This window comes from Plectropomus leopardus, chromosome 2 (genome assembly GCF_026936395.1).
Source record: "Plectropomus leopardus strain MGB_pleo_1.0 chromosome 2, ASM2693639v1, whole genome shotgun sequence".
NCBI classification, from domain to species: domain Eukaryota; kingdom Metazoa; phylum Chordata; class Actinopteri; order Perciformes; family Serranidae; genus Plectropomus; species Plectropomus leopardus.
In genome coordinates this window covers 2029752-2055595 of record NC_142177.1, presented here as the reverse complement: position 1 = coordinate 2055595, position 25844 = coordinate 2029752, and the positions used below count along the sequence as shown (strand labels likewise).

Here is a 25844-nt window from a genome sequence, read left to right as displayed (position 1 = left end):
GCTTTTCTAGTCATTTTGACCACTCAAAGCCCTTTCACACTACATGTCACATTCACCCATTCACTCACACATTTACACACTGGTGGCCAAGGCTACTATACAAGGTGCCACCTGCTACTCAGTAACCATTCATACGCACTTACACTCCGATGACGCAGCATCAGGAGCAAATTGGGGTTCATGCCCAAAGATACTTCAACATGTTGCCTGGGGGAGCCGGGGATCTAACTGCTGACCTTCCAGTTAGCGGATGACCTGCTCTACCTCTGAGCCACAGTCGCCCCCTTGTGCTCCTATCAATACCCATCAGAGCAGCGATAAAATCCGGCAGAGTAATTTGACCCGGGTGTGAATGCTGATCGCACACATTCCCATTGCTTTAAAAAGCCAGATGTTAGCGGGTGTTAGCAGATTTTCGGGTGTTATATATCATACCTTGTATGAATCCTGTATATGGTAGCATGTGTGAAAAGCAACACTTTCTCACATTTGCATATGAAGCCAGCTTTTACTTTCACTCCCATTCTGTTCACATAGGGGCTCCAACAGTTCTTTTCAGTAAGAACCCCTAAAATAAAAACAGAACAAAAAATGTGCATTTTCATCTTTTGCTTTTTATTTTTGCAAATAGGAAAATAGCATATCTGGTATTAAAAAAAAAAAAAATACAGCCTGTGTTCAACTAGATCCACAGACAGGAGTGAGAGAGAAACAGAAGAGAGAGGGGGAGTATTGGATGATGATTAGGGAATACAGGTCTGGATGTAGGTCAGTAGAAGCAGCCTGGGGAGGCTCAGACACAAAGACAGCACTGGTTCAGACAGATAAACACGTCTGCCCGTCTGTCTGCTCTGAATGGGTTTTTTACATTACCAAGCATGGTTTGAAAAGAGTGAAACCTAATGTATCCATAATGCTACGAGACAGAGATATGAGGAGGATTGCTGTAAATGAAGGTGCACTGCTACATGCAGAAGTGCTCTACTTTGACTTTATCCAAAAGCACCGATGTTGCCCGAGCCAAGTTCAGATTGCCAGTAGCCTACAGTTTGTAGTAGTAAGTGTCTGCCAGTTAAACAGACAGAGTCCAGTTATGTGAAGCTTTATGCTTTCAATTATACAGCCTCTTCATGTGAAGCACTGGCAGGTTAACAAGCACCAATGTGTTAAGATAAAAAAATGGTAATAGTGACTGCACTACACAGTGCAGCTTAACCTTTCTTAAAAACACCTTTTTTTTTGGCATTTTTTGGTTCCAATATTATGGAACTGCCATAAGAGCACAATGACTTTCTCACTTTCCACTAACACAAGTGCACTTGAGACCAGCAGACTCAGCTTAATGGTTGGTGAATGAGTTGAGTGGGACTCCAAATCCCAGACCATAATCAGTCTGACATTCCACAGATTGATCACGCTACAATCACATAATAGACCAAAAACCTCTCCAGAAACACGACTGAATAGCTTAATGCACTGATTGAAAATCCTCATCAATAAAAAAAAAACATCTATATATAAAGGCTACAAGCTGTACATGTTATCTTTGTCCTTTATGTTCAGTACACATTATATAGAGAATGCTAATACAGATGATTGAGTAGATGTTAGCTGCCTCTCCAGCTCTTTAAACTATTAGCCTTTCTTGCTGCAACAGAGACATGTCTTACAGTAAAAGCTACTGTAAATAAGAAAGAGCAGTGTTTCACATCACTTTTGCACCATTGAGTGAAAATATATTACAGAGACGGAGTAGTTTTCTAGGCCACGGAAGTCGGCTGCACAATGATTTCAAGAGAATTTCAGAGAACAAAGAGCTTATAAACTGTCACGCAGCGAGGGTGTCGTTTCCATGCTCTCACAGGGCCACAACAGGGTTTTCTGGTTTGGCAACCCCCAGTTCACGATCACAGTTTAATAAGAGCAGTCATATGATAACAGTAGGATCAAGTGAGGTTGGTTTTGTGATATGGACAAAGGCATCAATAGAGATTAGTGGGGCTGAGAAAAGGCATCAGGGGTCAAAACAGGATTAGGATTGGACGAATGCAACAAAAGGACAGAGTCGGATGCATTAAACATCAAAAGGTTTTCTCAGTTTGGCCAAACTGCGAGCAACAAGTTTAATCTAGCATAGACAATGTCACAGCATTTACTCCTAATATCAAGAGTCATACTTTTGATTTAGAGTGAACTGTGACTGAAACTGTGAAAATCTGAAAACTATTTAGAGGAGATTCTGCTGCTTTAGTTGTCATTTCACACTACAGTGATGGCTGCCACATGACCATGACCTCATGATCAGAACACATAAAATAATGTGACGCTAAATTTTCATTTCACAACGTACAAAAACACCAGGTCACTTTATCCTTGTGGACCCTGAAGTTTGGCTGGGTAGAAGAGGTGCAATCACAAAAGTAAAAAGGGGATTACAGAACTATAGACACTCCTGTTACTAGTTACCATCCTAACTTACTCCCAACAGCACCTGGGTGCTTGGCAATAGTAGAGTACAAAGTGGCTGCAAGAGGGGCCTCTGTAAGACTGCCTACTGTTGTGTGTTTGTTTTGTTTGTGAGTGTGAAGGGCAGGAAAGTTATTCTCAGCTGAGTTTTTCCTGAGGTGTCCGCTTAGTATAAGACAAGCTGCTCAGAAGGGAACAGTAAAAGATAAACAGCAAAAGGGAAAAAAAGGAAGGGAAATATTAGGGGGACAAAGCAGCCAGCTCACACGATTCTTCTAAAAGACTGTCTCCTCCTGTGTGTTCTGTGTTTTGTGTGTGAAGGCCAGGAAATCCATTCTCAGCAGAGTTTTTCCTGAGGTGTCCGCTCAGTATAAGATGAGCTGCTCAGAGGGAACACTGAAAGATAAACAGCAGGAGGGGAGGAAAGAAAAGGACATATGAGGGGGGAAACAGCAGCCAGCTCTCACAATTCTTCTGAAAGTTCTGCTTGTGAAGCACCAAAAGTCCTGAGGGACACTCAGGTCCAGGACAGGCTGGGTGGGTGCAGGTGAGGGTTTAGGCCAGCTGAGGGTGTCACACAGTGGCTCTGATAATCCTGCTGGGCCTGGAGCTGCGGTGGACCTTCGTGTGTTTGGATAAGTGGTCACTGCGGGCAAACTTCTTCTCACACAGTGAGCACTCGTATGGCTTGATGCCGGAGTGAGAGCGTCGGTGACGAGACAGTTCATCAGATCGGGAGAATCTGGCGAAACAAGAGCAGACGGGTGGTGTAAGGAACAGTAACACCGAGTAAAGACAGATACACCGAGATTGTCCCTATTAGCTCACTGGCTAATTTATCCTTGCCCCCTGCATGCACTTATCTGATGTTCAAGGAGATAAGCTGAGAGTTCTTGACCCATAAAGCGAATAAATGATACACACATCTAAGTGGACTTTTTCAGCCTGTTTGTGCCAGGTGTGTGTGTGTGTTTCGTTGATCTAAACACAAGTGGACAGCTGAGACATATCACAGTTCACACCTGTGTTTATCATGTCTCCGTCTGACCAGTACTGCCTACATCACTTAGGGTAGAATGTCAAAGGGCCCAGCACACACTTTCACACCCACACTTGCTAGATGCTCACTAGTCAAGATAGTGGTTTTGTTGGTACAGCTAGAGCAGTGAGTCCAAATGAATTACAACTGATGTGTGCAGGTAGCTGACGAAGGGGGAGGGGATAAAAGTCTGTCTGTTTTATTACTCTGTGTCCCCTCTCTAAATTTGGAGGTCTTAACTGGTCTGTGAACGCAGTGCAGATGGAACTTATCAAAAGTTCTTTTATTCCTTAGCATCCGTTTATGGAGTTTGAGTTGTGGGATGGACAATTGATCAGTCGATGCCGTCTGAGCTGATCAGATCAGATCGATGGATGAGAGTAGTGGCTGCTGCAGAAGTGAGTGAATAGAAATTTTTAGAACTAGCACAATGACAAATTAATTTGAATTTTCACTCCACCTGATGTTCCTCTGCTCTGTTTGTGCCCAGACTACACTCTTTACTCCAAAAGTGTGGTGCAGTGAATAACTGACCAACAGAGCTGCTAATAAACAGTCCAGCTCCAAATATAAAAAAAATCTGTACCTGGTGGTGGATGTTCTCTTTGCATGCTAGAATACGCTGTTGACACTGTATACTTGAGTAATCTTACATTATTTTTCTGGCGAAACAATTACTCAAAGAGTTTGTTGACTGACAGAAAATTCATATATCTGAGTAGTCAGATGAATTTAGTCAACATCAGGCAAAGATGTCCACATGTCAATATTTTATCAACACAAACGTAAGTTTCATGAAATTGTGAAATGGTTTCGGGCTGTTGTTTACAAAGAAACAAAGATTTTGAAGACATGGGCGTTGAAATTTACTGATATTTGAATAAATAATCAATTGAAAAAGATAACTGAGAAATTAGGAATGGCCATGCCTCAGTCCACAGGGACTTTTCTTGGGAACTAGAGGGTGGCCGGATCAAGTCCGGTATGGAGTGTGGCTGGAGAGGTGCCAGTTCATGTCCTGGGCACTAAGAGTTGCCCTTGAGCGAGGCAACGAACCCCCAACTGTTTGTGGGCATCTGTCCATGTGCAGCCCCTCACTCTGACATCTCTCAATTAATGCATGTGTAAAGGTCCTCTTTGTGCATGTGTGTGTTTTCAGGCCTGTGTATGTAATATATAAATGACAAGAGTGAAAAATTTAACATCCCCTCAGGGATTAATAAAGTGTGTCTGTGAACACGATGAAAAACATTCAATAGTTGCAGCCCTATTTTCAAAAATAGATTTCATGACTAGTCAGTGTCTTTGGGTGAGGTTACTGGTTTACTAACACACTCTAATGTCAGCATGAGGCACAAGAGCTGATGATGGATAACTTTTGGTTTCTTTTTTCTTATTACTAACTGGGTTGAATCAGCACAGGGTGGTTTGACGAGAGGTTTGACCCTTTGAAACTTTGTCCAGGAAGGCACAGTATTATGACATTCTAAACAGTTTTGCAGTGTTTTGGCATCTCGTAAGCCGTCATGTTCATGTATCTGTGTTTCATCACCTCACCAGTACCTGAAGCAACCAGTGCCTCCTATGCAGCTGCTCACATCAACTAGGAGAATTTCATCCAGACATGGTGGATAGCTTTAATTTTGATCTTAAATTTAGTATTTCCTGTTAAATCATGAACAGAACACATCATGCCACGTACCTCCAACCACACTCGGGCCAGCTACATGTGTAGGGCTTCTCTCCTGTGTGCCGACGGAAGTGCGCTTTCAGATGGCTGCTTTTGGTGTACATCTTCCCACAGCCGGGATGGGAGCACTTATGGACCCTCTCTGTGGGCGGCAGTCTGGTCACCCGGGGGGCCACGGCCTTCAGCAGACCGTTGCCCTGGCCCCCAACCCCAGTAACACCTGTGATCTCTAGAGTCCTCATGGTGATGGGCAGAGGGGCGATCTTGACGTACTTCTGGTCAGCTGACTTGGTGTCTCCACTGTTCAGTGACAGCAGGGTGGTGGGAGTGGAGGGCACCTGCGGGGCCAGCAAAGTGACATTTTGTCCTGTTGCACCCTGAAGCCCCATGACCACATGTGTGAGCCAAATGCCACTTTGGGCCCCAGGAGGAGAGCCTGCTGGGGCCGAAGGCTGGGCCACAGGTAGGGGCTGGAGTTGGAGAACCAGAGGGCCGCCCAGGAGCACTGGCGGGGTTAAGGTGGAAGGTGAGGGGTTGATTTGGGCAGGAGAACGATCAACTGGGCTGGGGCTGTTTTGCTCGTTCTTAGGAGTGTTTGAGCTTAAGGTGCAGTGAGAGGCACTAGTCCCGAGGTCACTGTTAGTCTCTAAGGAGGCAGCTGGGGGCGCACTGGAGGATGGAGAGTCACTGCACGGTAGAGGGGAGGCCTCCTCTTTTGGGGTCAGGAGCTCCTCTTTGACCAGTTCCATCTTTTCCCTCAGGAACTCCTCTATGTCCTCCAGGGTCGGGGAGAACGGGGAAGAGGGATGGAAAGGAAAGTCTGGCAGTTTAGGTTCCTGACTTGCAGCTTCCTCTTCTCCCTCTGTTCCTAGAAAAATATGCAGACTCGTCCTCTCATCTTCATCTTCGTCCTCCTCGTCATCTTCCTCCTCTCCAGGACTGGAGCAGTGCATGGCCGCCAGCTCCCCAGCATCAGGACTCTTGCAGGAGGCAGAACTGCCCCCCTCGCTGCGGGCACCGTCTCCCAGGCCGAGAGAGAACAGGCTGCTGCTGTCCCTGAACAGGTCATTCTCCAAGCTCAGCGTTCTGCTGCTGAGAGACACCATTGATCCTGGCCAAACGCACACGAGAGGACGTGGAGGAAACACTATCCAGGAGTGGGATCACAAAAACCTGAAAAGGCAACATTGAGATGGGATTCTATTACCCAGCAGGAAGTTAAAAAGTGCATAAAGAGATATCAACCTAAACACATGACTTTTGAACATTAGAGTTATGTGTTGGCAACTAAGAACAAATTTCCAAAGTAATTTACTCCTTGGGCAACATTTTTTCTAAATTCTTAGAGACCCAATACTAATCTCCTTTTTTCCACCAAATTTTTGTGTATTGCATTTTATTGTTTTCTTTGTTATATGTTATATTATAATTTCAGCCACAATTTAGCCTGGATAATATAATTGAAATCACACCTTTGACAACATAGATACAGTACAATTTATTATATAGCAAGAGATGGCAACTAAATACAAAATGATCATGTTGATGGTCAATGCAATGAACGCTGTTGCTCTGTTTTTTGTTACATTAACTGTTCACATATGTAGAAAAAAGAATCTAAAGGGCGCATTTCCACTACATGGTACCGGCCCTGCACTACTCTACTCTACACAGCGCGAAACCCCAGTGCCGTCATCTTCAATGTGACACACACATACACACAGAGCGACACAGAGAGGAACAGTGGAGGACTATGGCGTGATCTTTCTGGTTGCCATTTTAACGCAGTGACAATTCTCTCTGACCAATCAGTGGTCTGCAGTGTTTCACGTCACCTTTTACTACCTCATAGTACCCAGTCGGCTTTCTTGGAACCCTAGGAGAGCATTTACCAAAAAAGGTGGTACCAGGTACTTTTTCCTAAGGAAAACCAAAAAAGCCGAGTAGAGTAAAGCCGGTACCATGTAGTGGAAACGCGCCTTAAGTAACATGAGTCCAGTGCAACAATAGTCCCATGCAGTTTCACAGTATTATGGTATACCAGGGTATTTAGAAATGCTGAAGGAATGTTTTTCGATACAATCATAAATACAGGCACTCCACTTTTTATTAAACTCATTGTATGTAGCAAACAGCACACACCACCAGAGCTCAGTCTCTGGTCTCTACTGGTAGAACAGGCAGCTGAGCTGAAAGACCCAGCAACACCTAGAGGTGGAAGGAGAAGTTACAGGACTGTAAACAGCTGGTGGTCAGCAGGCAGAGAGAGAGCACGGAGAATAATTAAGTTAATTAAGGACTAATTTCAACCAAAACCGGAGCAGGAAATTGTTGGAACAGTTTACTTACTGACTAGATTACAAGCAAAAGTAACCAAGAGGATTTAGGTGAGTTTTTTTTTTGTTTCTGTTGAATTTGAATAAAGTGTGTTTTATAATGAGTTAATGAGGCAATTAGGCCTCATCAGTCTTCATGACTGAGAGAAAGTTGTACCAAAAGATGTACAGTTGTATTTCTCTGTTTGATAACAAACACAGGTGAAAGCATATTACTTTTCTTAACAATTTGTGGGTGGTCTATTATCTAACCTTTTGAAACCTAAGAATCCAAAAATTAGCAAGAAATAAGTTTTTTTTTTTTAAAAAAGTACAAAACAATAAACTGAAATTTTAATGAATACATATAATTAAAAAAAAACTAGACCTGAGAGGCTAAGGAAAAAGTGCTTTAAAAAATACTACTTATGATAATAAGCAACATATATAGTTCGTCCTATTTTTTTCTCCAGAAATTTCCATCTAGTTTTTTTCTGTTTTAAAATGTCTAAATTACTTATTTCGTGCAATTTGTGTAACATTTCCTACAAGTTGCTCATTGCTCATTAAAGGTTTAAATACTTGTGCAAGGAGTCCAATTTTAGGACAACAAAGTGATGTCATCCAGCTTTCAAAGGGTCAACCATATACATATGCAACGAGGCAGTGGTACTATTTATTAAAACTATATAAAAACTAAATGGAACATTATTCGATTGTGCAATTTCCAAATATATTTAGATATAAATCTTTAGTCTCAGTGTATGCTAACCCTTTCAGGTCCGCAGACTGAGCAGCCGGTAGCTCCCGGGCTGACAAAGTGTCCGTTGTGATCGGTTTTGCGTGCTGAGTGTGGAGCTGCTGTCAGACACTCGGGCACATGTTGCAGCAGGGCCTCATACTTCACTCAGTGCACGAACAGGGCGCTGCTGGGTAAACACGGCCCGCACTGACGCGCCCATTGCCGTGAGGAGCAGAGCAGCCGCGTTAGCTCGGAGCTCGCTCCGAGGGGGAACAAAGTGCGCGCGGGCTGTTCGTAAAGCACAAACACTCCGCAACACGGCAACCCGGCTGACTGCTGCTGCGGCCGCACAGGAATCCACGAGTCTCAAGTTCGGCTGGGTCAAAACTGTTCTATTTATACTCCTCCGTGTCTCCGGATGGACCGAGCGAGAGCATCCCGGACATTCGGCTCGACCTACCGTGTGTAGTCGGGAGGCAGCTCGGTGGAGGAAGGCAGCGCCGTCGACGGTACTTCTCTTCTTTGGGTTTCTCTTCTCCTCCGTCGTGTTATTGTCGTAGCACGCTCACATCCCGTCCTTGCCACGGGTCCATGTTGGCATTCCTTTTCCCAGCGTCACGTGACAGCATTGCTGCACAACTCGGAGGCACGGGTCCCCTTCCTCGTCTCTGATTGGCTGAGCGCAGTGGAGGCTCGCCCTAAAAGAAGCTCTCCGATTGGCTGCTGCACGATAAATTCTGCCTGCCATGTGTTGATGGAGGATCACTGTACAACGACTAAACATGACACAATGTGGCCTATTGATGGAGCACGCAGGGCTGGACATGATGGAATACCTGTTAATGTGTCAGTGTGGCCTTTCTTCATCACAACAACCTCTGTCCTCTTTGTCCTGCAGCCGACAAACCTGCAGCTCACAACTTTTAAAATCGTTAATGTTTTCATGTTTCGCAAATTTAAAGGAGAATACAGCCAAATATATATATATATATATATATATATATATATATATATATATATATATATATATATATATATATATATATATATATATATATCTACATACATACAAACATACATACATACATATATGTGTGTGTATGTGTGTGTGTGTGTAAAGATAGATTTTAGGGCTGTCAAATGATTCCTTTAGAAATCACTATTTTTAAATATATTATCACATGTTTACAATTCCATTATTTTGCATTTCAAAACAGTTTTGAAGTCCATATGTCCATATTTGGGTGTTACAGCCCCGAGCCGTCCTAGGAATAGTTAAGATACTGGGCAGAACCCTCAAGCTCCCAGACCACTGGGAGAGGACCCAAGCGTGACTATATATATATATATATATATATATATATATATATATATATATATGTGTAACAAGGGAAGTAAGGAATGGCTAAGGTCAAAAAAGAAAAATATATGTAAAAAAATTAATTAATAAATTGGCTATAAAGTTATAATAATTATAAATAAACTTTTCTGGACATTTTCCTTGTCTTTCTTTGGATAATCTTGTTTTATTTATGAATTTTTTGAAAATTTTCAGGCCATTTTCTTGTCATCTTTTGCTAATTTCTTGCAGTTTGCAGGACACTCCTTTCCAAGTTGCTCAATGCCTTTTTCCTCATGTTTTCGAAGGAAATCAAACCATTTTGCTCATGTTTAAAATATTGTAAATTTTGTAATGGGCATCTGTAAACCTGCAGCTGACAACATTCTGCTGCTCAGCAAATCACTCTTTAATATACTTTACTGGTGTATTAGTCTGTGGAGGCATTATCCAGTTTCAGCTATAACAAGGGGACATTGGATCCTGGTGCCTGATGTTTCTTATTCTCAGCTATGTCATGAAATGATCAGACTTACTGATTCCCACTTTGTGTCTGAGAGCTTCGGCTCATCGAGATCCTGGAAGAGGAGGTTGGACTTGTAGAGAACAACATGTACTTAGGAGTCCACTCGAACCACAGACTGGACTGGAGTACCCACACCAGCGCTGTGTACAAGAAGGGAATGAGCCAGTTCTATTTCCTGAGGAAGCTCAAATCCTTCAATGTATGCAGCAAGATGCTACCAGTCTGTGGTGGCGAGTGCCATTTATTGTGCTGTAGTCTGCTGGAGGAGCAGCATCAGTGCCAGGGACGCCAGCAGTTTGAACAAACTGATCCGCAAGGCTGGATCTGTCATTGGCCACAACCTCCACTCACTCCAGTCAGTGACAAACAGGCGGTCCCTGAACAAACTGCTGTCTATCAACAATCCATCCCATCCCCTTCATGACACTATTCAGAGACAGCGGAGCTCATTCTCCAACAGACTCCTTCTGCTCTGCTGTCACAAAGAGCGCTTCAAACAATCATTCCTCCCATAACACTCTTTAACAGCTCCCCTCTGTGTGGCAGGTGAACTCACCATCTGCACTGGACTCACTGATCATTGTCTCTGCTGCACATCTGCTCTCAGTTCCGCGCATTACTATGTTTGCACATTCATCTCCACTTTTTGCACGCTGCAGTTCTTTTCTTTTTTATTGCTCTTTTTAATCTTTTTGTTGTTGTTTGTTTGTTCTCTGTACATACTGTACTACATATCTTTATTATTATCATTGTTATTTTTTATTCATTCTATTCTGTTCTATTTTATTCTGTTCAGTGCCTTCCTTCGTATATATTTGCATTATTTTTCCTTTTTAATGAATATTTTATTCAGTTGCTGCTCTCTTATTTGCTGCTGTAACGAAACAGTTTCCCTCACAGGATTAATAAAGTATTTCTTTGGATTTACTTTTTTAGGGTTAACGTGTCCCCTAACCTGACTGAACTCTGGAATTTAAACATATCCCCAATTATAGCTGCTATCAGGAAGGATCTACAATGCTGGTCGGCCCTTCCCCTGTCCTTTATGGAACGTATAAGTCTGATCAAAATGAATATTCTCCCTCGGCTCCTGTATCCCTTGCAGATGTTGCCCCTTTGGTTGTCTAAGAAAGTGGCATCAGACATTGAAAGGAGGTTTACTAAATATCTGGAATGAGAAAAAGCCCAATAACAGCAATCAGTTGTTTCTAAAGATTTGGAAGCCACTCATGAACTAGCTTCCTGTAGAGACTGGTGATTTAATATCAAAAGGATTCCCTTTGTCATCCTTGGAATTCTCCTAATGAAACAATGTTGCTGGAAATTCTCACCTGGGCTGAGGCATGCAAAAAATGACACGGCCAGTGATAGAGGGTCCTGAGAACTGTCTTGTTTAAGCAAAGGAAGTGGAATGCCCCCCCCCCCTCCCTTTTTTTTTTTCAATTTATTGTTATTATTTTCTTTAAATTGTCTTTCTGCTTTCTGTCTACTGTATTTTTGTACTTAATGTACTTACTCATTCATTTTTGTTAATGTCTGGATGGATGGTCTACAGCTATTTTCGTATTGTTGTGGGTTACGTGTGGTAATTGTCTTCCTAATATTTGAAAAACTAATAAAACTGTTAATATAAAAAAAGTATTTCTATTTTATTCTTTTCTATTGTATTCTCTGCAATGATGACTCATGCTTTGCTCAGTTCATGTTATTGTCAGCTGTCCTTTTACTTGTTGTCCTTGAAAGGAAACACCTCAAGGACAGCCTGTTGACTTTCTTCTTGGCCGAGTCATTCACGCGGTGTCCAGGAATGAAGTCAGTGATGGAGAAAAATGTTTTAGGCATCCAAATTTGGATTAAGTATACAAGAGAACATATGGATGATACAGGAAACATCACCCAGGTGACACCACTCTCAGGAGTGATGGAAAATTGAAAACCTTTTCAAACTTTTTGCCTTTGTGTAATCTGTATGTGATTTATATATGACCTCTATAATGCAAGATGCATCTGGCCCCCAAGTTGTTGTTTTTTAAATGATCTAATCTGCCCCCCATTCAAAAAACGTGGACAGCTCTGATCTAAATCCTTTTTGCTGGCCTGAGGCTGCATGCTCATCATTAATATTTCTATCATATCTCTGAGCCAGTTATTTAAACAAAAACTGCTTAACTTCCATACTTTCCATTTCATAGAGATGATTCTTTTCACAGAAAGGAAAGCCAGTGTCACAAGACATTAAATCCCAAAATATCTTTATCTCTGGCAGTGCTATAACAGATGTATAGAGGCTCTGTGGGGACTTTGCTGCAACTTCTATAGAACAAAACAACCGCAACATCACATTCAAACCTTTACTGAACAACTGCTCAATTCACAGTGACATAAGTACATTTCCTTTGGTTATTTCTTCTTTGTTGGTATGCATCTCACACATCAATCTGGATGTTATGTTACTACCACCTTGTGGTCTGTTTAAGTTACTGAGCACAATATTTAACTATAAAAAACAAATGATTATTCATTTCTAATATTTTAACTCTTATTAACTGTATGTGTTTAATTGTATGAATTAACGTATGAATTACTGTGTGAATGAACTAAAGATACAACAGGATCCTTACTGTCCACAGCACTGCCAGCAAAGATCTGACATATGATTCATTTTAGTCACCAGATCTGTAGAAGTAGTTTGTATGTTATTATCTAGTGTGTTTACCCAGATCACGTTCTTATTACAGGAGGACAGTCTATACAGTTAGGATACAGTGCCTCTTTTGCTACAATCTTTTTCATTATTTATTTGTCTTTATCTGAGACCAGTGTCATACCTATGACATGAGCTTCTGCAGTATAGATTTTAATGTAAATTCTGTGAGAAACTTAATCCACTAAGGTTAAATTTTGCTTTGATTTAACCTATTATTCTCTCCTGCAGTTTTTTCTTAATGTTATGACTTCCCTACTCCTTATTAATCCTTTAAAAGCTGCTGCGACATCACTTAAACCTTTCAGCCTTAAGCAAATTTGTGCAGTTTCAAACAAGCATTTGTCATTAAACGCTAAACAAAATGTGTATTTCAGATTTTTCTAACCCCTGTTAATTTCTATGTTTTGTGAGTTTATTTTGACTAATGCTTATCTAAAGGTTTTAATCAATTTAGTGCCAATATCTCAACATTTTTTTAATAGGCAAAATTGTATTAATACTAAGAAATTCTGGTCCCTACTTCTTCCAAACTATCTGGTTTGTATCAGGACATGCTGAAAAAGTTACAGTTGAGGAGAGTTGCTCCACGCTTCTTGCAGTTTCCTTCATATCCTGAAAAGTTGCTGAACTCCTTTATGAGGTTCTTTTTCGGGAGTTTTTCCTTGGGTGATGTGAGGGTCTAAGGGCAGAGGGATGTTGTAAACTGTACAGCCCACTGAGGCAAACCATGTTTTGTGATAATGGGCTCTATAAATAAAACTGACTTGACTTGACTTAAATAAGTTAAGTCGAGTTTACGGGATATGATAGATGTACGGTAATAATATATATTTGCAATAAATGCATTTTAAAATCATACCCATACATATTAAAACCACTTGCTAGCTATAGCTCCAATAATGTAAGTGCAAGGGTTCTAATGCCAAAACAAAAATGATCAGCACAAATCCTTGCCTTGCTGAGTGCTTGTGTGCGTGCTTTAAAATAAAGTACTCTAATCCACTGCATACATATAGGACCAAAGCCATATCTTTCTAATGCTTAAAATAAATATGGCCATTCAACCCATCAAATGCTTTTTCAGCAACCAGCGATAGCGCATTACATGAAATAACCTCCTCGTGTTTCTTGAGGAGTAGCAGCTTTTTACAAAATCTACTCAGTCAAAATGGTCCAATGAGGGAACTACCAGGTGAACATTCATGAGGTGAGCTCATATACTTAAAAGCATTGAATTTTGACACTTTGAAAGGTTGACGTAAGTGTATTCCAGGTGCTGACAGTTAAGTCCTGTATGGAACACATGGAAGACTATAAAAGATCTAAATGTGTCTAATAAAAATAATTATATCCTTAACTCTCCTTGAAATATAGAATAGACACCAGAATAACTGCATTCTAAGGTTGTAGAGAAAGTAGCAGTAAAAAAAAAAAAATTACACCATTATTACTGTAACTGCCCAAAGCAAACAATATCCTCACATCTTGTTCTTTGGAGAACTTCTATTATTTATGTGACAAATACCACAGTTGACTTTTTAAGCAGGAGGGTGCTTTGAGAAATATCTCCAGTCTGATGTTGGTACTAATCTGTAGTACAAAGGAGCCCTCTGCTGGCTCAGCAGAGACACACAACCACACCCCAGTGTGTGTAACTGTGTTTATTTCCAATGGGAATATGATAGAAAAAATTCAAAAATCACACACACTCTCTCTCTCTCTCTCTCTCACACACACACACACACACACACACATGTGCGCGTAACTACAAAACATTTATGCCAATTTTATTGATACTTACCTAACATTTGATTCTGTAATAAAATGTGTACACGTGTGATTTCAATAATCACTTTGTTTTTGTTTTATCAGGTCTATCAGGTCTTCTAGAAAAAAAAATATGTTAGATTTGACATAAATTTAAAAAAAAAAAACAAATTCTAAGATAAGTGTGAAATTTTCAACAACATTTTTTAATAGTTTGTGTCAACCAAGCAATTTGATTGGTCGAGAGGTATTCATGAGTGCTGATATACAGTACAGCAGCACTGGGGCTTTGGAGATGGGTCTATCTGCAGGCATTTGGGCAACACTTTCAGTACCGTTGTTTCAGGACTGCAGATCTAGGACCCTCGTTTTTCCATACATGCGCATTGTTTGGCTTTAGGATATGGGCTCTGTATTCACTCGTGACATGTTGAAGATATTGAAGATGGACAGTGAACAGAGCGTAAGTACTGAATATGAGTGAAGTTTAATTTGTTTAAAATGAGACACAAATATTGGGGAATTAAACAGCTAAATGAACAATATCTAGGCGCATGGCACTGTGAAACGTTACTGTTAAGCTAATTATGACAATGCCAGTATTAAAGGCACTAACATCAGCATAAACTTTAACTTACATTAGCCTATTTGTTAACCCTAGCTTGCTGCCCTGCAAAGCCAACTGTTAGCCCAACATTAGTTTAAAGTTGTTAAATGAAAACATAGCTTCATTTTGCCAAGCCCAACCATATTTATTGTTCATTTAGTAACTATAATCTTAATTAGGTTAATTCTATCCAGTACATCAATTTCCAAAGATAAAAGCATGTCATGATCTGTCTTAAGTTATCAGCTTGCAGCCTAAACTGTCTTAATGTCACTGTGTAAATGCTTGATGTTATTCAAACAGTTATTCTTAACATTAGCCATTTTCTCTAATTTTTATGGTTCTCTTTGTTTTTTCCTAACTAGTATTTTATATTGTACAGTGTCCTTTAATTTTAGAAAGACATTTTTAAACTCAGTTTATTCTTATTAATAAAACACATTGATTCAATTTGTAAATGTGTAACCACAATTGGAATATATACAAAAAATGATTAAAAGTGAAGGGGGAGGTGCATCCCTATTAGGCAATGGTTTTCCCCTGTGTGAAATCCTCATAGACTATGGGTGGACTCCTTTTCTCTAATTTCACTCCTTTCTTCCTTGCTCCTGTCTTTACTAAAACCTGGCATGAGTGAAATTAGAGAAATGGAATCCACCCTGTAGATGTCAAACAGTTTATGTGCCCTGTGGACTTCAACATTTGTATATTTCCACATAAAAGTGAAAAAGCAAGACTACCAATGTGCTTGAGTTATTCTATCTTTTCATGTTCAAAATTACTCATTGTGTTGGACTTAGATTGCCTTACTAATGTCTGTGGAATTATCTCAAAGTGTTCAATTTGACCAATTAGTCTATTTGTAGTGTCTTTTTGTAGATGCATATTACAATCCAAGAAGGGAAATCCTCGCCTGAATGAAAAAGATGCAGCACATGCTGCCAGGAGTTCCACTGACCTCTCTATGTCTTAACTTTGTTTCACCCAACAAAGTTGAGCAGGGGGTCAGAACCCACTTGGAGAGCTATTTCAACCAGGCAGTTCTCCATGAAGGAAAGTTGGCCAACATTCTCTGGGAAATGCAAATGGAGTTACAATGGAGATGACCAAATATACAGTTCAGATGTTGTGTATTCATACTTTCAAATGATATTGTAAAATAATAATACGACAGTTTTATGCTTTATTTTAGGGTGTAACATTCACAGATGTGGGTTACAGTGTTGACCAGAATTGCCTTTCCACTGCATCCACTTTTGGTTAATACTGTCACATAGAACAGACATTAATAAACACCTTTCTCTGTACAAGGAGAACCACCCTCCCATAACGCTCACGATCCCATCTTCCTCAAGCAGCTCCATCGCAGCTGCAGCCAGCACCACCACCATCGCAGCTGTAGTGAGCAGCACCCCCATCGCAGCTGCAGCAAGCACCACCACCATCACAGCTGCAGTGAGTACCACTGCCATCGCAGCTGCAGCGAGCATTGCAATTGCCATTGCAGCAGGTGCAGCACGTACCACCACCATCACAGCAAGTGAGCACCACCATTGCAGCTGCAATGAGCACCATTACCATCGCAGCTGAAGTGAGCACCACCACCATCGCAGCTGCAGCAAGCACCACCATCGCCATTGCAACAGGTGCAGCACTCAGTAGATTCAACCTGTTGCCTTTGAATCTACTGAGTGCCAGGTAAACATGGAGTTGACATCGAGGAGTGGAATCAAATCGTATTAATTCATACTTTTAATTCATACTATCGTATTAATTCATCTTTAGTAACAATTGGTGTGTGTTGGTGTATGTGTGCGTGTGTGTGGGTGGTAAGGGTGGATGTTCGGGTGCCTTTGCGAATATGTGTGGGAATATCTACATGATTGTGTGTGTGTTGTTGCGTACGTATATGTGGGGGTGGGAGGGTCAGGCTGTCTGTATTTTTCTTGATTTTCATTGATGTTTTTCATTTCTGTTATTGTTTTTAATCTCTGTGAGGCACTTTGTGTTACTCTTTGTATGAAAAGTGCCATACAAATAAAGATTTGATTGATTGATTGATACACCTGAGATCAATACCATACTGTACATCCTATTCCTCATCTCCTGTAACTCATGAGGAAAAGCTTACAGAGATGCTTACCAGCAAGTGGTTTGGCAAAGACAAAAATAAAAAAAAGACAAAACCTTGCCAAAGGCACTAATATACCTCTCTCTGTGTACACAAAAATCGGAACCCCTCAGTCTAAGAAGTGCATAACCATTTATGAACCCACAGTGTCCTTTTATAGTAAATTGGGTAAAGTCATGGTGTTGTATGACACCAAAAAGATTACATGGCACTGTTCTTGCGAGAAGACAGAGAGATCATGCCCACACAAGTACATTGCTAAATGGCACTTATTTCAGACAGAACATGAACTATTCAAAAAAGTCCGTAGCACTGAGTAGGTGGAATTCCAGAGCATAGTAACAGGACAGAGACAGTCAGGTAATGTTTGATATGACTGTAATTGAAGTATAACTTTTTCTAAAACTTTTTACTGGTTAAATGTACAACTGAATTGCTACAGTAACATTTGGTTTTACATTGTTACTTTCCTCCCTTAGGTCCATACTGCAGTGAGCAGAGTGGTTGAGTATTTGGAGTTGACCACAGGTGTACAGTTCCCTTCAGGTGATACAGTTCTCCATGGTTATCTCCACTTTGAGGCTCTAACAGCACACGATTACCACTATTTTTGTATAACCTCTGACGATCATCCACCTGTGGTAATCATGGACCTCCTTATGAAGGGAGGTTTCCAAGACCCACAGAATATTTTGTACAAAGACTCTCAAAATACAGAATAGCTCAAATGAAAAACGAAACTCTCTCTTTTTCGTCATGGAAAAAACGTATATTTGCACCTTGTTCCATTCTTGATTTATCTGAAGTTGAATGGAGGCTAGTTTCATCAAAAATTTCCACTTTGTTTCTAGAAGGCTGTAGAAACATTTCACATTTTTGTGAAAGGGAGTCTGTCAGACAAAACAGTGATTTGAATGTTATAATTTTGCATTCAATGACATAAAAGACATCTTAAAATGGTATTACAAATGTTATTTTATTGTTTTTATTGTAAAATAAATATATAAAGTACAGCACAATGCAACAAATCATGGCCCCAGTTCAGAGAGAGAAAACCCACAAAATAGAACCGGAATCCTATTCCATTATTCCTACCTGCAGTATTCGGGCGACTGGGCCTGCTTTGAACACTGTAATTTTTTCAAAGTAAATGCTTTCCACTGACCCCACTTGACCCTCTCCACTTGACCCTCTCCGTTTTTTGGGGGGCATTTTATGCCAATATTGAATAGATGTAGCTTCGTTGCTGTAGTTTTGAATCACCTCCGTACAGATCATTCTGCTCTCTGATCCCAGTTACTCCACTTCATGCATTGATTTACCGTCTTGTACTACAACTATGAATCCCAGCAGCCCCAGAATTACACACAGGGAGCGTGAGAGCGCCCCCTTGTGCCAGCTGCTGAAAACACACTTTGACGTATACTGTATATACATCAATGGCAATCAAGCGTTGGCTTTTCAATGACGTATATATACGTCAATGGCACTCAATGAGTTAATTGCAGATTGGATTACTTTCGGAATTGACTTCTTGTGTAATGTTTCAACATTATATGTTTAGTAAGTGACCTTCCACAACCTCCAGAGGACTTGAATGTTTTCTGGAGGCACTTTCAATGGAAATGATTGGCTGAGGATTTGTAACAAGTAATGCAAGACAAGATTAACAAGCATTTAGTAAACATGTTGCACCTTTTCCAATGACTGCAGAATTGTGACAAACTAACACAGAAATAGAACCATAACATGTTTCCATTTATCAAGATGTCACTTCCCTTTCTACTCTTGGATGTATTGACATATTTCTTGCCTTTTGATAAAGGTCAACAAAACAACCCATTTGCAGTTCCACCAACTTTCATTCATCTGCATAATGCACTGACCTCCTCCAGAGACTGCAACAAGAGGCGTACAACAAGATTTTCCAAAAGAATGAGGCTGCGTCAGGTAAACTCAATTTTACATAGTAGATGTGGGAGATACTGTTATTGGTAAGGTTTTGCTGTGATTTAATATGAACTCAGGGTAGAAACCTTTTTAGTGGCATGTCAGAAGTTGTCTTTTTACAATCTGTTTCATTGCTGTCATGTGGTTGGGTTGTGATTATGTGTCTGTGTGGTATCGTAGACGGTTAAATTTAACCGTTCAGCAGAAAGCCCTTGTGACTTCTCAGACCTCCTTCTCTCTCTATATGACTTTGCACGTGGACTGGCACACACATGAATCTGAGAGAACCACAGATGTTGCCTTTCAAATCTTTTGAAGGATGGTTACGTGCACCAACTCCAGACAACATTACACAAGCCAAAGAGGGAAAGCTGAAGGTGTCACTATCTTGGCTGAATTTTAAGATACTGGTCCTAGACAGTGAGTACCAGCAGAGCATTATGCTTTATATGACAGATTTGATGTGGACAATGCCTCACTGGTGCACCAGCAGGACAATGTCTACACACACTACTCCGGTATACTGAGAAATCGAGAGTCCCTTGTCTGTGATGGGCTTAATCAGCATTGTGTAAACTTGATTGGCAAGGGTCTAAATGAAAGATACATGCATTTATATTTAAAAGGTCTGCACTGCAGGTTTAAATAAAACTGTGATGATGTTGGCTACCTGGGACAACATATGTAAATGTTCTGCACTGGAGCTTTAAGCTTTATATATGTGTGTATGTATTTGTATATATGTATATAAAAATCTTAAATCTGCCCCCAGTGTCTTGTCTCTCCAACCTTTCAAATATCTGGCCAAACAGGACTATGATTTACCTGATAATGATCAACTTAAGCTGTTTACAGATTGTCTTGCATGCAACTCTTAGCAACCAAGTTGAACTGCAATGCAGAAAGTAGGAACCTATTAGAGCAAGCTATGCTATTCAAAGTATTTGGTATTTGGTTGAAATAAACCTTGCAGGTAATTGTTTAGTATATTTATAATGTAATATTTTGGTGGAATAAACCTTTAAAGTATCCTGCTGTATTTTGCGTTCATCCAATTCACTGGGTGGCGCTGTTGCAAAAAATGAAGGATCTTCAGTCTTGAAACTGCTGCCTGCCAGCCTGCAGATTGATAATATTTGGACTCTTAAGTCTTCACGTATCACTCAACTTTGATGGTTTGCTTTAATACACACAAACATGGGGAAGAAAACCTAGGATTATAACTTTCATCAGGTTACATATTAGCCAAATACAAACAATACAATGTAATGTAACGTAAATGATTGATTGAATTGGGCCTATTTGAAAGTGAATTCCTGGGCTGCTTCCCGTCCTTGTTGCCAGGTAACTTAACTGAGACAGACTTACATCAGCACACTATTCGGGTGTCCTTGGTCATATTGGTGTCTTGTCTACAGACAAATCTGACAGATATACATTGTAAACTTTGACAGGTCATTTTTAAGATGGGGAGATAATCTGGCGTCAGAAGGGGAATAATTGTTGGACGGGGTGAAAAAAAATTCATTTTAAAATTGTATCTTTATTGTAAGTCATTCAATAAAGATGAAGAACAAAAAATAACATTATAGCACCAAACATGTGGGACACCTGACTGCAAAGGCTTAGTTTTAAAGGTTGTCTTGTATTGGGTAATTAGTGTCAGTCAGTTGTGACATGCTGTCTGTAAACAATCCTCCACAGAAGCCCAACAGAGCATATGGAGGAAGCTGCAGACTGCTGCAGCACACAGGCAGGGAAAGACTCTGATGTGGTTTCTTAGCAACAGTACACAGCAGGACATCTCTCCCTCTCATTGCTGTTACCAGAAAAACAAACTCATTTTATATATGAACATAGTTCCTGTACACTGTGAGATTTTACCATCAATGAATTTTTCCAACTACACTAAAAGAAGTTCATACATTTATTACTGACCTTGGGAATGTGCAGCCCCTTGTCACCCCGAACTTGTCAAATAGCGCCACTCTGTCAGTGCTTTTGGTGTATGAGCATGACACCAAAAGCCACCAGCTGAAACACGGTTGGATGGCATCCGAAGAGAATGCGGTTGGACAGAACCGGCGGCGTAGTTAGGAACGTGTTGGAATATCCTATCTTAAAATTATGCCATATTTGACACATGGTATCTTGACCTTGCAATAAACAACAACAAGAGAGACTCCAAATAGTATATTGTAACTGTCAACCATCAATAACATCATCCCTGAGTATCACAGATATGAGTAAATGATCATTGTTGACAATAATGTGTGGGTGCTGGCTCCATCACACGGAATCATCAGGTTTGTCCCATCCTCTCTTAAGGCGCGGTTGGATTTCTCTTCCTCTGCTAAATTCCGAGGAACAGAGACCCATTTTAATTTGAAAAACCCAGACCTCCCTCTTGCACCTATACCTTCCCAAACTAAAGATAAGGGGATGGGAATTGTTCCTTCAGATTCTTTGTATATGGAGCAGCAACCTCCTAGGATAGTCAAAACATAAGATTAGCGATAAATCAGACATCATCATGTCATATATGTATGTATGTAAATGATGAATGTTGTTTAGTCCACATCATGAACACAATTGTAAGAGGCGCCAGAAGACAGGGATGTGGACTCAGAATGAACCGGCTCAGGTGGGGGGTATATGTTGATGTTTCTAACCGGATTTTGAATCATGTTCATGTATTCTATTATTTATGTCCATAGCCTCTATTTTGTCTACATTAACCTTATATCCAGAATAATTTCCAAATTTAGTAATAAGCTCCTTTAAATGTGGCATTGTTAATGTAGGCTCTGTCAAATATAGCAATACATCATCCGCAATTACAATTCCTTTTATGAAGTCATCATCTCTGATAAGATGGCTCAATGGCTCTATACACAGGGCAAACAGCAAGGGCAATAAGGAACATCCTTGTTGGCAACCGTGTTCCAATGCAAACCTCTCTGATCTATAGCTGTTCACTTTCACAGCAGCCTGTGGAGATGAATAGAGGGTTTGTATCCAGTTAATAAAGTTAGGGCCGAATCGAAATCGTCTTAATGTTTGAATTAGGTATTGCTATGACACGTGGTCAAAGGCCTTTTGGGCATCTAAGGAAATAAACAATGATTCTAATTTTACATTTTTTTGATGAGATATTATATTTAGTAGTTGTCGTAAATTATCTCCATAATATCTTCCGGATATGAGCCCAGTTTGGTCAGGGTGGACAATTTCAGTAATTATCTGATTTACTCGTTTAGCTAATATTGCAGTTAATATGTGCAGATCACTATTTAGCAACTGTATCGGTCTGTAGGACTGGCAATCCGTGGGATCTTTGCCGTCTTTGTGAATTACAACAATTGTTGCCTCTGTCCGGGATGGTGCCAGAGTTTTCAACTGTAATGCATGGTGATATGCTTTTAGTAAGAGGGGGGATACCATATCTTTAAATGTTTTATATAACTCATTAATATAGCCATCTGGTCCTGGGCTTTTGTTGCTTCTCAGTGTTGAAATTACCTGCTTTATCTCCCATTCCTTAATTGGCTCATCCAGCTTCTCAGTTGCTGATCTTGACAATTCACTAAGTTTTATGTGATTAAGAAATTGTTCAAGTTTGTCATTGTCAGAGCAGGTGTCTGTATTCCTACATAAGCCCTTGTAGAAGTCTGTAAACACTTCTGCTATTTTGTCTGGTTTTGTGGCCATGGTGCTCTGTGATTTAATTTTCTGTACCATATTTGATGACTGCTGTTTTCTTAGTCTAAATGCTAGTAGTCTGCTTGAACGGTTTCCATATTCATAATACCTTTGATTTGTAAATCTTAAAGTTCCCTCAGTCTTGTCTAACAATAAACTATTGAGGTCTCTTTGAGTTGCATTTGAATCTTTTAGGAGGTTGGTTGATGCACATCTTTTGTGTTCATGTTCTAGCTCCTTCATTCTTGCTTCCAATTCTCACTGTTTAGCCCCCCTCTTTCTTCTCCTAGCACATGTAAATGAAATAATCTGGCCCCTGACGTATGCTTTAGCGCAGTCCTTTATAATGTGTGGTGATGTTTCAGGCAATGAGTTAATATCTAGATATTCCTTGAGCTCTGCATTAACAAAAGAGATACATTCTTTGTCATTCATGAGTGATGCGTTAAGTCTCCATAGTTTGGAAGTTGGTCTATGACCTATATCCCACTTTAATTTGACAGGTGCATGGTCAGATATAGTGATTGGCTGTATCTCAACATCTGTTATCCTATGTAGCTCTTTTCTGGGGGTGAGAAAAATCAGTCCTTTAGTAGGAAGTATGTCTATTTGAGTTAATTTGTCTGTGTATAGGTATAGATACCCCACTCTTTCTCCCCAATCTTTGAGATGAATAATAAACTTCATCTGCCCATGACTTTTTCAATTTTTTCATGTTCTACATCAGATAAATGGGTCTCTTGTAGAAATGCTGTTTAAAATTTGCTTGTTTAAGTACTGTAGGATTTTCTTTCTTTTTACAAGACTGTGAAGACTCTTCACATTATAACTTATAATATTTAGTGTGTCCATTACTCAAAATAAACAATGTAGACCTTGATCCTTCAATGCTTAAGGCTGAGAGAGGGGAGGCAGAATGGATAGCAGAATTGAAGACCTGGTTCTGCTGTGATTTTTTTTTTTTTAAAGGAGATCCAAGGTAGAGAAGGTGGTTATGAGACCCTGAGGGGAGGCTGAAGACATAGTGCTTAACACAGCTGCATGCCAATGTTTTTGCTAAAACAATAATCTGAGTTGAAAAGAGAGCTATCTGCCTTGTTGTTTTTATGTTTAACGCAGGATCCCAAAGGAACACAGGGATCAGAACATAAAGAACACAGAAACTTGTAATACAATATTTTGTTTGCATTAATAAACAAAATGGTGGGACCTGGTCCTTAGCCACTAGCCTCAAAAGAACAAGCAGCACTGTGCACAATCTGCTTGTTAGACTATGCTCGGGGTCAAATAGAGAAGATAGTAGGTCAGACCCCTGCAGGGTCTTCTATAAGTATCAAAAATATAGCAGCCATTCATGGTGAGATAGTCCACTATAGAACACACAGAATCAGATTAGGGATATTAATAAAAAATAATAATAAAATACACAAATGCACTGATATAAAATAAAAGGGAGTGCTGAAAAGGAAAATGCCATAGAACGTAACTTATGCCCTGAAAAGGGTCAATTTTGAATTAAGTAGGTTTAGGATGAAATATAGATACTCCTCTGATCATATTCATACATCCCATAACATTTGAAGGTAAATGGATAGGTAACAGCCTATCAGGATAAGTAACAGCCTATCAGTGCTTTAACGCCATTTGGTACCTGCCATAATTCTCTGTTGTTATTCAGGTATAAGAATACACAAAGATTTCAGGCTCCATGGATGGGATGACGTATTTCTGGACATAATCCATAGCTTTCCTGGCATCCAAAAATTCTTTTTCCTCATCAATGTGTGAAATCCTGAGCCTTGCTGGGAAGAGCAAACTGTAGCAAACTCCCTACCATCCCCTCCTCAGGATCTCTGCCGCGTCGTCATCATAATGTAACTTGGCAATGATCACTCATGGTTTTTCTCGTTCTCTAGGCTTCCTGGGACCGAGGGTGCGGTGTGAGCGGTCAATCTTTATGTTTCGGTCCATCTGCAGGCTTCTCTTTTTAACTTTAGAGACCGTGTCAGGTGAGCTGGAGCCAGGGCTCTCATCAATGCCTGTAATACGGATATTCCCCGAGTCATTCTACCCTCCATATTTTCACAGCGGTCTTTCAAAGTTACCACATGGCTCTGGAGGTCAGCTACCAAGGACTGTGGTGACACCACTTCGTCAGACCATGTAGATAATCTGCCATTCATGTCCTGAATGTCCGTGATCATGTGGTCTATTTCTGACCGTGTTGTGGTAGCATTTTTAGCTATTTCGGCCTGCACAGCCTATAGCTCCGACTTCAGTATGTTGAAATTCTCTGCCAGTGCACTTTTAAGTTCCTCTCTTATTATTTTAGACATCTCTCCTCTTAGAGATGATAAGATATCCGATTTAATTTCTTCAGCAGTCAAACCTGAACTTCTGGTCTGGGAGGGCAGAGGGCAGGTTCGGCCTCGCTGGGGTCTTTGTACTCTGTCACGTGGTTCTTGCAGACCTTGAATCATTACCACCAAACCTGTATTGTCGAAGCTTTTCCGCCATTTGGGTCGGCAAGACTTACATAATTCGGCAGTTTACCTGATGGTTGAAATCTATGTAAACTTTAAGGCTGGTTCTCTGGGAAAGATAGCTGTTTTATTAAGAAATATTGTCAATCCTGCAGGAGCTCTGAGAAGAGCGTCCTACTCCATACTTGGCTCGCTAGCGCCCCCAGAAAGCATATTTTTAATCTGTATTGTCACTGTTTTATCCTTTGCAAGTATACAGGGTCTTGTCAATGCTATTAATTCAGCTGCTTGTGCTGATGACACTAGTAATTTCTAAGCTTCTGTGCAGCAATTTTGGTCATTAACAATAGCATATCCCGATAAGGTAGTCTTATCATCTG

At 40.4% G+C, this 25844-nt stretch overlaps 1 protein-coding gene across 1 annotated transcript; it reads right to left on the bottom strand.

Annotated features, from left to right (window-relative positions):
- Nucleotides 1-591: 591 nt before the first annotated feature.
- On the bottom strand, nucleotides 592-9216 carry LOC121951364 (Krueppel-like factor 15). The gene is made up of 3 exons (XM_042497658.2): nucleotides 8713-9216; nucleotides 5208-6368; nucleotides 592-3208 (listed from the first exon to the last, which is right to left on the bottom strand). The coding sequence occupies exons 2-3, from the start codon at nucleotides 6299-6301 to the stop codon at nucleotides 3040-3042; spliced, it is 1263 nt and encodes a 420-aa protein (XP_042353592.1). The 5' UTR covers nucleotides 6302-6368; nucleotides 8713-9216; the 3' UTR covers nucleotides 592-3039.
- Between the last annotated feature and the right edge of the window lie 16628 nt (nucleotides 9217-25844).